Raw genomic sequence first — 12,296 nt, forward strand, 5'->3', positions numbered from 1 at the left:
GGTTCGCAGCTTGCTTGTGCTAATAACCTTCCACTCCCTACCCCCCACCCCCCACACCCCTCAATTGGGATCATTGCATTGCCTTGGGTGCAAGGGAGGGACTTTCAATCGGCAGAGTCTGGAAAGTGAGGCGTTACTACTACTCCTGCTTCTACTATTTGTACTAGTGTAACATCCACTATGGCAACAACAGTAACAATGGCAACGATCCTGTCTTCCTGCCTCCGGGGCTCTCACTGCAAGAGGCTGACGGCAAACACCCGCCGCTGGGCGCACAACTCCGGAGCCATCTTGCAAGGCAGGGGCAGGTGCATGATCACCTGCCGGCTGTCGAGCAGCACGGGCATCTCGGGCGCCCCCAGGTACACCGGGCACATATAAGTGGGGTGCAAGGAGGTCCGCTTCCAGGGCCGGCGGATGGGCTGGACCCAGACGGTGGGCAGGCGGCAGGGCTGGGCCGAGAGGGTCTCCTGGAGCAACCCACTGCGGCTGTGCCACAGGGCGTGGTGCACCTCCAGGCCGCTCAGGTAGATTCCCCTCTCGGGAGCCTCGCTGGGCGGGAGCACCCCCGGCAGGACCTGCAGACACGAAGCTGGGTCAGGACCAAGCCCAGGGGAGGGCCATCTGAGCCCTGTCCCCCCGGCCCTCACTCACCTTCTGCTCCAGCTGGTAGCAGTCCACCGCCTGCTTCTCGGTGCGGGCCCGCTCCTGCAGCACGGCCAGGAAGAGGTGGCGGGGCCGGTGGAAGGCGGCCAGCTGGAAGTGGGTCACCGGGTGGCCCCCAATGCAGGCCAAGTACCGGCAGAGCAGCCGGCAGCGCTGGCGCAGGGTTTCCAGCCATAGCCGAGGGGGCTGGGGGCCGGTGGGCGCGAAGGGCAGCCAGGGCTTGGGCATCTGGCCCCGGAGCAGCTTCCGGAATACGGCTCCGCAGCGAACGGACGAGCAGGACTCCCCCTGCAGGCGGCCCTCCACGCAGCGCAGGTCCCGGCCCACTTGCTTCAGGAGGGCCAGCAGGGTGCCCCCCTCCTCCAGGAGGAAGCGCTGCAGGGGGCGGGGCCGGGGGCGGGGCTGGCCTTTAGGGGGGCACCCGCGCTCCCCCGCCTCCCACCCGCAGCGCTCCAGCTGCTCCTGCAGCTCCTGCGCCAGCGCCAGCCCCTCGCGCACAAACCGCTCCAGGGCTTCCCGCTGCTCCTGCTGCTGCCGCTGGAGGAGGGGCACGGGGGGCTGCCACAGGCCCTGGGAGGCCCACAGCGCCAAGAGCAAGGCCTGGCTGTGCGCCGCATGCATCTCCTGCCGCAGCCCGCTGCACAGCCCCACCCAGGAGGCCTCCATGGGGCTGGGGAGCTGCGCGATGCGGGCCTGCGTGGCAGCCGAGGCCTCCTCTTCCGAGAGCCCTGAGGAGACAAGGCAGAGGACGAGGGCGGGTTGGGGAGAGGCTCGAGGCGCCCCCTCTCCGTCCCCTCCTTCCCTTCCCTTACCTGAAGTAGGGGGGCCAATGACGAGCTCCAGGATCCTTTGGGGGCCGCTGCCCGGCTGTAGGTGTGCACCGGGCGCAAGGCACTGACGGCACAGGCTCTCTATGGCCGCGGCATCTCCACTGTCCAGTACGTGACCACCGTAGAGCATGACCCCTACAGGGGCCCAAAGAATCATAGAATCAAAGAGTTGGAAGAGACCTCATGGGCCATCCAGTCCAACCCCATTCTGCCAAGAAGCAGGAATATTGCATTCAAATCACCCCTGACAGATGGCCATCCAGCCTCTGCTTAAAAGCTTCCAAAGAAGGAGCCTCCACCACACTCCCTCCGGGGCAGAGAGTTCCACTGCTGAACGGCTCTCACAGTCAGGAAGTTCTTCCTAATGTTCAGATGGAATCTCCTCTCTTGTAGTTTGAAGAAGGTGTCGAGCAGCCATGGTCAGGCATGCTCTCCCCACCCCAACCCCACCCCAACCCCTAGAGAGCCAGGTCAGGCTAAACTATTAAGAACTATGGGATGAAGGGGCTGATCTAGCTGTCTTGCCCACCCTTGGGCCTCCCCTCCTACCTACCTGCAAGATGCAAGATACTCCACTTTGGCAGGAAAAATGAAATGCAAAGATACAGAATGGGGGACGATGAGGCCTGGCTGGAGAGCAGTACGTGTGAAAAAGATCTTGGAGTCCTCGTGGGGAGGAAGGTGAACATGAGCCAGGAATGTGATGTGGCGGCAAAAAGAGCCAGTGGGATTTTGGCCTGCATCAAGAGGAGCCTAGTGTCTAGATCTAAGGAAGTCATGCTACCCCTCTATTCTGCTTTGGTTAGACCACACCTGGAATATTGTGTCCAATTCTGGGCACCACAATTCAAGAGAGATATTGACTCTAAGCTGGAATGTGTCCAGAGGAGGGCAACTAAAATGATAAAAGGTCTGGAGAACAAGCCCTATGAGGAACGGCTTAAGGAGCTAGGCATGTTTAGCCTGAAGAAGAGAAGGCTGAGAGGGGATATGATAGCCATGTTTAGATATGTGAGAGGAAGCCACAGGAAGGAGGAGGGAGCAAGCTTCCTTTCTGCTTCCTTGGAGACTAGGACGCAATGGGACAACGGCTTCAAACTCCAAGAAAGGAGATTCCATCTGAACATGAGGAAGAACTTCCTGACTGTGGGAGCCGTTCAGCAGTGGAACTCTCTGCCCCAGAGTGTGGTGGAGGCTCCTTCTTTGGAAGCTTTTGAGCAGAGGCTGGATGGTTAATTGAATGCGATGTTCCTGCTTCTTGGCAGAATGGGGTTGGACTGGATGGCCCATGAGGTCTCTTCCAACTCTTAGATTCTATGATTCTACCTACCTGCCAGTTCCTGCATAGCCCGCGAAGGCCTCTCAGGCAGCCGTCTGAGCCTCTCTTTCATGTGGAGTCCCTGAGACACTTCTCCGTGGTTCCTGGCAGGAGACACATCCACATGCACTGAGGTGGACCAGGAACACGATGGCCTGGACCCGCCTCCTTTGTGCCACCAGACACACCAGGAGTGGCGCTGCTTCTACCCTTGGGGAAGACTATTCCACTGGGATGCCTTGGGTGTGTTGTGGGTGGGGGGGGGGGGGTACTACCATAATTCAGCCTGCTGCCCCCCCTGGCCACCCACTTCAATTGAGAGACAATCTTACACACTGAGCCCACCAAAGGATGGCCTTTTCTCGACTGAGGGTTTCCGTTCTGGACCACCACCGACTGGGCCTCACCCCCCTTTCTCACCAGAGGTACACAGCGGCCTGAGTCCAGCGGCTGTAGTTCTGCCGGAAAACCAGGATGGCGTGGAGGACGAGGAAGGCGAGGGTCTTCTTGGAGTCCAGGCGGTGCATCTGTCCCTGCAGCCGCTGGTGTGTGCGCATCAGGATGCCCTTCATCTCCAGCGGCTCCTCGCAGAAGAAGATGGCAGCCTTGCGGTGGACGGGCCCTGGGTCAGAGAGGGGCAGATCCAGTGCCCGGGCGAGAGGGCTCGTCCCTTCTGTGCCGGAGAGGATGGGGCCTGGTTCCAGGCACAGCCCAAACTCCGGCTCCCCTCAGCGCCCCTTTCGGCCTCCTGCCCTGTACCTGGCACCGACTCGGGCGCATTGGCTGCCGTGATGAGCCAGAGGCGGAACTTGGGGTGGACTTCCAAGGTCTGGTGTTCTGTCACACCTGGATGGGGAAGAGCGCAGGGGTGGACCTCAGGACTATGGAACCAAGGGGAGGGGGAGATAAATGGAGGGGGGCTCCTGAACAGCACTGCTTCCAGCCCTTACTCGTCGGCGTGTTCAGCAGCTGGTTGAACTGGAGGAGCACATCGGGGTCCCACTGGGCCTGGAGGTGGCAGTTGGTCAGGACCAGCCACTTGCCCTTCTTGGTGGTGACCGGGAGCGTCCGCCACACGCGCCGGGCAGCGCCGGGAGTGCCGAAGGAGATGACCACCACCTTCCCCTGCAAGGCAGAACCCAGGCTGAGCCCCCAGGGAGGGAGGGAGGAAGGGAGCCATCCAAGGCGGCCCAGTGCCGGCCCCCTCCCCGAGAAGCCAATCCCCAACGGCCTCACCGCCCGTTTCCGCTGGGCGGCCAGCTGCTGGATCCACAGCACAGGCAGGGTGAAGGAGCCATCCGACTCGGCGGGAGGGGTGAGGAAGATGATGGGCCGATTGGGACGGCTGCAGGCGTGAGGGTTGGCGGCCTCTGTCTCATCCGTCCGAGACCAGCCCAGCAAGCAGGTGGCCAAGTGCGCCATGACCTGGCTCACGGTGTTGGGGCGCAGCACACGCCACAGGATGGCACGCTGGAAAGGGCCCAGGTGGGCATGGCTGGGGCACAGGGCAGGGCCCACCACCGTGGAGGGCAGCCGCAGGTACTCCTGCCACTGTGTGCTCTGCTCCACCAGTGAGGCCCGCAGCCCCTGGAAGCCCGGCAGCTGCTCCAGCGCATGGCACTCCTCCCACGGTCCCGGGGCCACCCAGTTGGGGGATGGGGGGCCACCCTTTCCCTCCTCCTCTTCTGGCAGCAGCAGCAGAGCCTTGGCGGCTGGCTCCCGCAGCCCCCCACAAAAGGCCAGCCACTCTACGGGGCTGAGGGCCTGTGCCCCCGGGCTGGCTCCTTGCAGGGTGACCAGGGACCCCAGGAAGCGGTAGAGGGGCCGGTCAATCTCCCGCAGGCTGGGCAGGGCCTGGGTCTGCAGCTGCCGCAGAACGGCCTTGCTCAGCTCCAGTAGCCGCGCCTCCAGCGTCTCCTTCTTGCTGGCGTCCTGCTGGCGCTTGGTGGCAGCCAGGGCCTGGCGCACCCACTCGATGCAGGTCTCGCAGGGGAATCGGTAGAGCGGGTGCAGGCGGGCCACCTGCTGCAGTGCCTGGTGCAGGGCCACCCCGACCCGAGCCACACGCCGGTAGTTGTCGCAGATTGCGGCCTGGTCCCGGTGCTGGGCAGCCATGTGCTGGTGGGTAGCCTTCAGCGCCTGGATCTGGGTCTGCAGGAGGCGCACCATCGGCATGAAGTTCTCCTCCTCCAGCAGCGACCGCTGCGGCTGCGAGATCAGCTCCAGCAGCTCCTCCTGTGGAGGGAAGCCAGGACCAGTGAGGAAGTGGCCTGGGGCAAGGGGCCTTGACAGAAGGCTGGGAGCAGTAGTCCCGGCCCTCTCCTGTCCTCCTCTTCCCCCTCCCCCCTCACCTCTGTGGCCTCCAGCTTGCTCTCCAGGTGCAGGAGAGCCAGACGCAGAGCCTGCCGGTTCTTCAGGGTCTCCCGGCGTTCGGCCTTCAGGACCTCCCCCAGCAACAGGTTCTCCAGTGCCTTCGGGCTCAGACTGAGGTCAATCATGTTCAGGCTTTTCAGAACTGCCTGGTCCATCTCTGTGAAGGGGAGGAGGAGGAGACAAGGGTGGGGTGCTTAGCCACAGGCTGGTCAAGAGGCCATTAGTCCACTGGTTGATATGCTGACTCCTGCCACAGGGCAGGAGGCAGGGAACCCTTGGAGTATCCCCTCTTTCTGAGCTCCGGGTCTTGCCAGTGAGGACCCCCCACTCGGGGTCGCCACTGGCAGGTGACATCTCATTGCCTCCCTCCTTTATCTCCAAGGTCCATGATCTCTTGGGAGTCCAAAGAGACCTCACCTGACAATTTGCCCCTCTGACCCTTCCACCTTCGCAGGGGGACTCTACGAACTCAACTGCAGGCACCAATGGCCCAATGGTACCAAGAGGGATTTCGCAAGGAAGCGGCAAAAAAAGCCAATGGGATTTTGGCCTGCATCAAGAGGAGCCTAGTGTCTAGATCTAGGGAAGTCATGCTCCCCATGCTCTAATCTGCTTTGGTTAGACCACATCTGGAATATTGTGTCCAATTCTGGGCACCACAATTCAAGAGAGATATTGACTCTAAGCTGGAATGTGTCCAGAGGAGGGCGACTAAAATGATCAAGGGTCTGGAGAACAAGCCCTATGAGGAGCAGCTTAAGGAGCTGGGCATGTTTAGCCTGAAGAAGAGAAGGGTGAGAGGAGATATGATAGCCATGTATAAATATGTGAGAGGAAGCCACAGGGAGGAGGGAGCAGATCAAGGGTCTGGAGAACAAGCCCTATGAGGAGCGGCTTAGGGAACTGGGCATGTTTAGCCTGAAGAAGAGAAGGCTGAGAGGAGATATGATAGCCATGTATAAATATGTGAGAGGAAGCCACAGGGAGGAGGAGGGAGCAAGCTTGTTTTCTGCTTCCTTGGAGACTAGGACGCAAGGGAACAATGGCTTCAAACTACAAGAGAGGAGATTCAATCTGAACATTAGGAAGAACTTCCTGACTGTGAGAGCCGTTCAGCAGTGGAACTCTCTGCCCCGGAGTGTGGTGGAGGCTCCTTCTTTGGAAGCTTTTAAGCAGAGGCTGGATGGCCATCTGTCAGGGGTCATTTGAATGCAATATTCCTGCTTCTTGGCAGAATGGGGTTGGACTGGATTATGGCCCATGAGGTCTCTTCCAACTCTTTGATTCTATGATTCTAGGAGTGTCTCCTCGGCCACCCCCTCAGCCAGGTGGCCCCAATCCCCTGCCTCCCGCAGGTCTTGACAGTGGGGTGCCCTTACCTGCAGCCAAAGCCTCTAAAGGAAGCTCAGTGCAGAGGTACAGTTGGAAGGAAGGGAGCAGCTTCAACTCCACCGCCTCCTCCGCTTGCTCTTCCTTCTCCAGGTGCAGCTCCCCCGGCTTGGCAGGGAGGACAACGCCCTCTGTTCCCCGGAAGGACTCCTTCTGCATCAGCTGCCGCAGGGTCGGACACCATGGGACGTTCTTCTCGAAGTTCAGCAGCAGCACTGGCGCGTCTGCAAGGGTGCCCAGGGAGCACTCTCACCTCCTCTGGGCACCAAAGGAGGGTCCCATGTGGCCCCTACAACCCCACCGAGGCTCATCCTGGCCCACTCACTCTCTCTGATGGCCTTGCGGAGGCTGTCCTCTAGATCAAGGTCAGTGAGCGACAGGATTTCCAGGTTGTTTTCTGGGATCTCATCCCAGCCGCCCTGCTCTGCCATCTCCGGCACAAGCTCCGCAAGGATATAGGCCTGGGATTCCTCTGGTGAGAGGAGGCAGGGTCAGTGCTGAGCAGTCCCTGGGGAGGCTCCTGGCCCACCCGCCTAACCGTTGTGTGCCTCCACTCACGCTGTTCTAGCACGGAAGTCGAGAGGAGCCAGATGTGGGACTGCCTGTCGGGGTCCACCAAGAGGGGCCACCGGTGGGCTTGCGCGTGAAGGCTGGAGAGCAGGATTGTGGCCATGAGGCGGCTCTCCGGGTCCTTGGGCTTGTGGAGCCGATCCCAGATGCGCTGCTCCCCAGGGGAGCTGAGCAGGGAAAGCACGTCTAGTGGCTGCTGAGTCTCCAGCAACGGGGGGCTGATGGGGGCCGGGCCAGGGCAGGGCAGACCCGCCTGCAGGGTCCGGTAGATGTCATCCGGTTCCAGGGGGACCTCGCAGCCGGCCAGTAGTGCTTGCCACTTCTCCAGAAGCTCCTCCCGACGGGACGAAGGGAAGGGGCCCAGGTAGGAGACGGTGGCCGCACACAGCAGCGCGTTCCCATACACGGTGCTGCGGTAGTGCTCCAGGCTCTGCGGCAGAAGGGGAGTGCATGCTCAGGAACTCTGAGGGCGAGCTCGCCAGGCTGCGCTTGAGGCCCCAGGGCTTCTCCTAGACCCTCACCTTGATGAGTGTGGTCCAGTTGACCAGGTGCTCTGCCACAGAGCTCTCCACCGTGGAGGCCTCCTCCTTGGCCTGCAAGGATTGTGTGAGCTGCTGCACCAGTTTCTCCTGCCGCTCCTGCTTCTCCTTCAGCTCCTGGATCCGGGCCCGTGTGGCCTCCTTCAGCTGCTCCGTGTGCAGGCGCCGGTCGCCCAGTTGAATTTTTTCCGTGTTGAGTTGCACGTCGCAGCGCTCCAGCTGCAACATGGCCGGTTGCCAGTTGCGCAGCGCAGAATGGTACCGGTAAATGGCGGAGATCCACTGCCAGAGGGCTGCCACGGCTTGGCTGGTGTTCCGGAGGAATTCTGCGGTGAAGCCCTCCGCAGCCAGCGCCTGGCCCAGCGCCTTGAAGAGCTCCGTGGAGAGGTTCTCTTTTGGGTAGAAGATCAGGTCCTGGGGAGGAGCACAAGGTACGCAAGCTGAGCCATGGGTGTGAAGGCCAAGCCCTACTCCTGGCCTCCCTGTGACAAGGCTCCCTGCTTCATAAGGAGCACATCACACACTCCTGAGCGAGGGAACGCAAGACTTGCCCAAGACCACTCAGGGCGAGTGAGACCCAAGAGTCCCACTGCACCCGCTGACCCACGTCTCCCATGGAAGGCTTAATATCCTGAAGGCTTCAGGTTCTGTGTGACCTTGGAAGCGGCACCTGCACTGGTTCAGGCCTGGCTAGTCTTTGGATGGGAGAATGCCTGGGCCCAGCAGGCAAGAAGGCGGTAGCAAACCGCCTCTGACCGCTCCTTGTGTAAGAAAGGCATGCTGTGACATTGAGGGGATTGCCATAGGCCCAAAGGCTATTGACATGCATACTAGTTGAGAGGCCCGGAGCACTGAGAGGGCTAGAGTATCACAAAGAGTTTGGACCCTCCTGGCTTTTCCATCCAGCTCCTGCTTTGCCAGTTTCATTGACCATGCTAGGTGCTTGCCCACACTTTTACGGCTCGAGCCCTAGAGGCATGGGGGCTGTTCACAAGAGGCACCGCTGTGCAATTAGCCCATGGCCACCAGCTAGAGAGCCTCCGCGGAAGCGCTCCTGCCTTCCTCACCTGGTAGAAGTCTTCCCTGTTGAGGAGCACCTTGGCGCTCTCCCATCCCGGCTCCTCCTGGAACATCAGGCAGAGCATGTCCGTCACCCTGACCACAGTGGCTGGGGGCTGGCGGTAGCTACGCAGTTCCTCCACATCCTGCAGGTGCAGCATGGCCACGGCAGTCTGGTAGTCGTGGCGCACCTGAAGAGAGGAGAGCAGGGAAGAGAAGAGGAGGCCTTGAGGGAGGGCAGCTGTCCTGTCACGAGTGAATTGAAAGAAATTGCACAATTGAGGGTCAGGCTAAGGGCCTATTAAGACCTGCTAAAGCTGAAGACACCATTGGAATATAGGTTGCTTACCTGTAACTGTAGTTTCCCGAGTGGTCACCTGTGAATTTGCACATATGGATGCGGTTTGTTGTGCTGCCACATGGTCCACGCCGCTTACCTTGGTGTTAAACATTTTTGGTGGTAGCCCCGCCCACTCTCCCCTGAGAGTACATATAGCCAATGGGAAGAGCTACAGCCTCCAGTTCTCTTTCGCCGCAAAATGCAGCCAGAGAAAGGAGGCATGACAAGGCGAGGATGGGCGGGGATGTGCAAATTCACAGGTGACCACTTGGAAACTACAGTTACAGGTAAACAACCTATATTTTTCCATCGCGGTCAACTGTGAATCGCACATATGGTAGACTAGCGAGCTAATAACCCTGGCTGGTGGGCATCATGCCACCGCAGAGAAGAGGACTGCCCTTCCAAATGAAGCATCCCTCTTGGAGGAGACATCCAATTTCTAGTGGGACACGAAGGTAAGTGGCGTGGACCATGTGGCAGCATGGCAAACCGCATCCATATGTGCAATTCACAGTTGACCATGATGGGAAAACCTCAAAAATTATATTATGGAGAAACAAAAGAAGTGAAAAATTCATTGTGACATGGAAAGGGCTGATGGAGGAAACGTGAACTGCTGACAATAACTGTCCTGGGAACTTTTGGTATAAACATATATGTTTAGTTGTAGGTTTTTCGGGCTGTATGTTCTAGAATGCTTCTAGAACAAGGCCATACAGCCCGAAAAACCTACAACAACCCAGTGATTCCAGCCATGAAAGCCTTCAACAATACACACATGTTTATATGATTTCAGACAACCATTCTTTAAAAGAAGGAAGTCAAAAACAATGGTTCCTTACGTTAAGGAAGGTAAATAAGATCTGCCCACAATTGATGGTGTTTCAGAATATCTTAGCTGAATGACAGGTTGTAAAAATAATCCAGAACAACGGCAGCAAAGAATGCTACACAAGTAGGCCCTTTCCTCTTGGAAAAGAGTGTCATATCTATGAGAAATGAGTCTGTCCACTTGCCACCTCTTTCCAAGATGAAGGACAATGACTATGCGTGTGAACGAATGTATGTGGCGTGAATGCTGAGTAAATGTAAATGCCCCCCTTGGAACTGGTTATAAAACCAGTACTAGGTGTGTGTGCCTACTTTTTTCTCTGAAAGTGCAATCTGATGCAATCTGCCTCACTAAAAATGGATTGAAACATTGAAAATTAACAGCGTATTTTTAGTTGCAAAAACAAACAAGGTTTCCATAAACAAAATACTTTATACTTCCTTGTTATATCTTAGTTTCAGCTTCTTGACTTCACACTGGGCTTCTCTCTCATGTAGATAAAGAACATACAACAAACTTCAAACTGAAGCAGCTCTCTCCTTGGAGTAGTCAAACACAGGTTTGACTTTTTTGCTTAGTTGTTGCATCATTTTAACTCTTTCGGTGCCAGTACATTGGGTAATATAAGCAGGTGTGTCTTCTAGTGGGACACGAAGGTAAGCGGCGTACATAGGGTAATATGTACATAGGGTAGTATAAGCAGGTGTGTCTTCTAGTGGGACACGAAAGTAAGGTACTTGCTCCTCCCGCGTGAAGACTTACTCCTGTGTGAAGAATGCCTCAGTGTAAGGAGTGCTGTGTTTGACTGCTCCAAGGAGAGAGCTGCTTCAGTTTGAAGTTTGTTGTATGTTCTTTATCAAGCCCAGCATGAAGTCAAGAAGCCGAGGCAAAGATATAACAAGGAAGTATAAAGAATTTTGTTTATGGAAACCTTGTTTGTTTTTGTAACCATATTGTTAGAGACCCTAAATTGGGTCTTCTTAGGTCCACATCACGGGAACACGAAAGGAAGGTCACCTCTAGAATGGATTACTGCAATGCGCTCTACGTGGGGCTACCCTTGAAGACGGCCCGGAAACTGCAATTGGTCCAACGTGCAGCAGCCAGGATGCTAACCGGAGCTCATTATCAAGAGAGGTCTACCCCTCTGTTTAAGGAGCTCCACTGGCTGCCATTCATCTTCCGAGCCCAATTCAAGGTGCAGGTGCTCACCTATAAAGCCCTGAACGGTTTGGGACCACCCTACCTGCGTGACCGCATCTCCATCTACGAACCCACACGCTCGTTACGGTCATCCGGAGAGGCCCTGCTCGTGATCCCACCCACGTCGCAAGCGCGCTTGGTGGGGACGCGTGACAGGGCCTTTTCCGTGGCGGCCCCCAGACTTTGGAACGCCCTCCCAAAAGATCTCAGACAGGCCCCCACTCTAGCCGTTTTCAAAAGGAATTTAAAAACTTGGCTGTTCCGTTGTGCCTTCCCAAACTAGGAATCCCATCCCAAGTCCTGGAAGCACTTTAGCACAACAAATGTTGCTGCACATCACACTTTAATCCTACGTTCCTCCTGCCATATCAGCACTTTTAACCCTGTACCCCATTGCGCCGGCCGAACCAGTTTTAATAGTGTCTTGATGTATGTCATTGTTGTTTATTTTGCTTAATTGTTTTGATATTGCTGTGATATGTTTTCTTTTGTATTGTGTTTGAGGCTTCGGCCTGTGTAAGCCGCATCGAGTCCTTCGGGAGATGCTAGCGGGGTACAAATAAAGTTAATAATAATAATAATAATAAGGACACAGTCCCAAAAAAAGATTTAAAAACAAGGTTTATTTTAGGTTCTTGTGGGTTTTTTCGGGCTATAGGGCCATGTTCTAGAGGCATGGCCCTATAGCCCGAAAAAACCCACAAGAACCTAGTGATTCCAGCCATGAAAGCCTTCGACAATACAAGGTTTATTTTAGTTTCTTCTTGAAGAAGACGGACAGTCTGGCAGCATACGCAGATGCTACCCTTCCAGTGACTGCCGTGCCCCCTTGGCTTTTTGACCACCAATAACCTCAACTAAACAAGAACTTTTTTTTTGTCATGGAAAGTACTCTCTTTCCAGCCCCCTCCCTTGTCCTTTTGATGGAAAGTACCTTCTTGTACCTGCAGACTCTGCGCTTAACCACAACCTTTGAACTTAACCACAATACAACTTCCAACCTCTACATGTCACATCTTGTTTCTTAAAAACATTTTCTTCCGTGTTGCTCTTTTTCTACAGAGAAAGGGTATGTTTCTCTTTTGCTGTTAACTTCATTCAAAGCCCCTCCCTTGCTTAACATTTGCAAATTTCACTCAAAGACCCTTTCAATATTATTTTTCTACAAGAAAGG

The 12,296-nt window shown here is 56.5% G+C and overlaps 1 protein-coding gene across 1 annotated transcript in view; it reads right to left on the reverse strand.

Annotated features, from left to right (window-relative positions):
• Positions 1 to 64: 64 nt before the first annotated feature.
• Positions 65 to 12,296, reverse strand: part of DNHD1 (dynein heavy chain domain 1) — a 54,848-nt gene continuing 42,616 nt past the window's right edge. The window contains exons 30-43 of the mRNA XM_067466385.1: positions 8,753 to 8,935; positions 7,668 to 8,099; positions 7,135 to 7,576; positions 6,902 to 7,048; positions 6,567 to 6,800; positions 5,166 to 5,344; positions 4,051 to 5,049; positions 3,765 to 3,939; positions 3,574 to 3,660; positions 3,235 to 3,436; positions 2,827 to 2,918; positions 1,479 to 1,631; positions 655 to 1,394; positions 65 to 578 (exon numbers count right to left, since the gene is read on the reverse strand). Of these exons, the coding sequence (XP_067322486.1) occupies positions 234 to 578; positions 655 to 1,394; positions 1,479 to 1,631; positions 2,827 to 2,918; positions 3,235 to 3,436; positions 3,574 to 3,660; positions 3,765 to 3,939; positions 4,051 to 5,049; positions 5,166 to 5,344; positions 6,567 to 6,800; positions 6,902 to 7,048; positions 7,135 to 7,576; positions 7,668 to 8,099; positions 8,753 to 8,935 (4,410 nt within the window). The 3' untranslated portion in view covers positions 65 to 233. The remainder of the gene's footprint in view (positions 579 to 654; positions 1,395 to 1,478; positions 1,632 to 2,826; positions 2,919 to 3,234; positions 3,437 to 3,573; positions 3,661 to 3,764; positions 3,940 to 4,050; positions 5,050 to 5,165; positions 5,345 to 6,566; positions 6,801 to 6,901; positions 7,049 to 7,134; positions 7,577 to 7,667; positions 8,100 to 8,752; positions 8,936 to 12,296) is intronic.

Source organism: Anolis sagrei, chromosome 3 (genome assembly GCF_037176765.1).
Source record: "Anolis sagrei isolate rAnoSag1 chromosome 3, rAnoSag1.mat, whole genome shotgun sequence".
NCBI lineage: Eukaryota > Metazoa > Chordata > Lepidosauria > Squamata > Dactyloidae > Anolis > Anolis sagrei.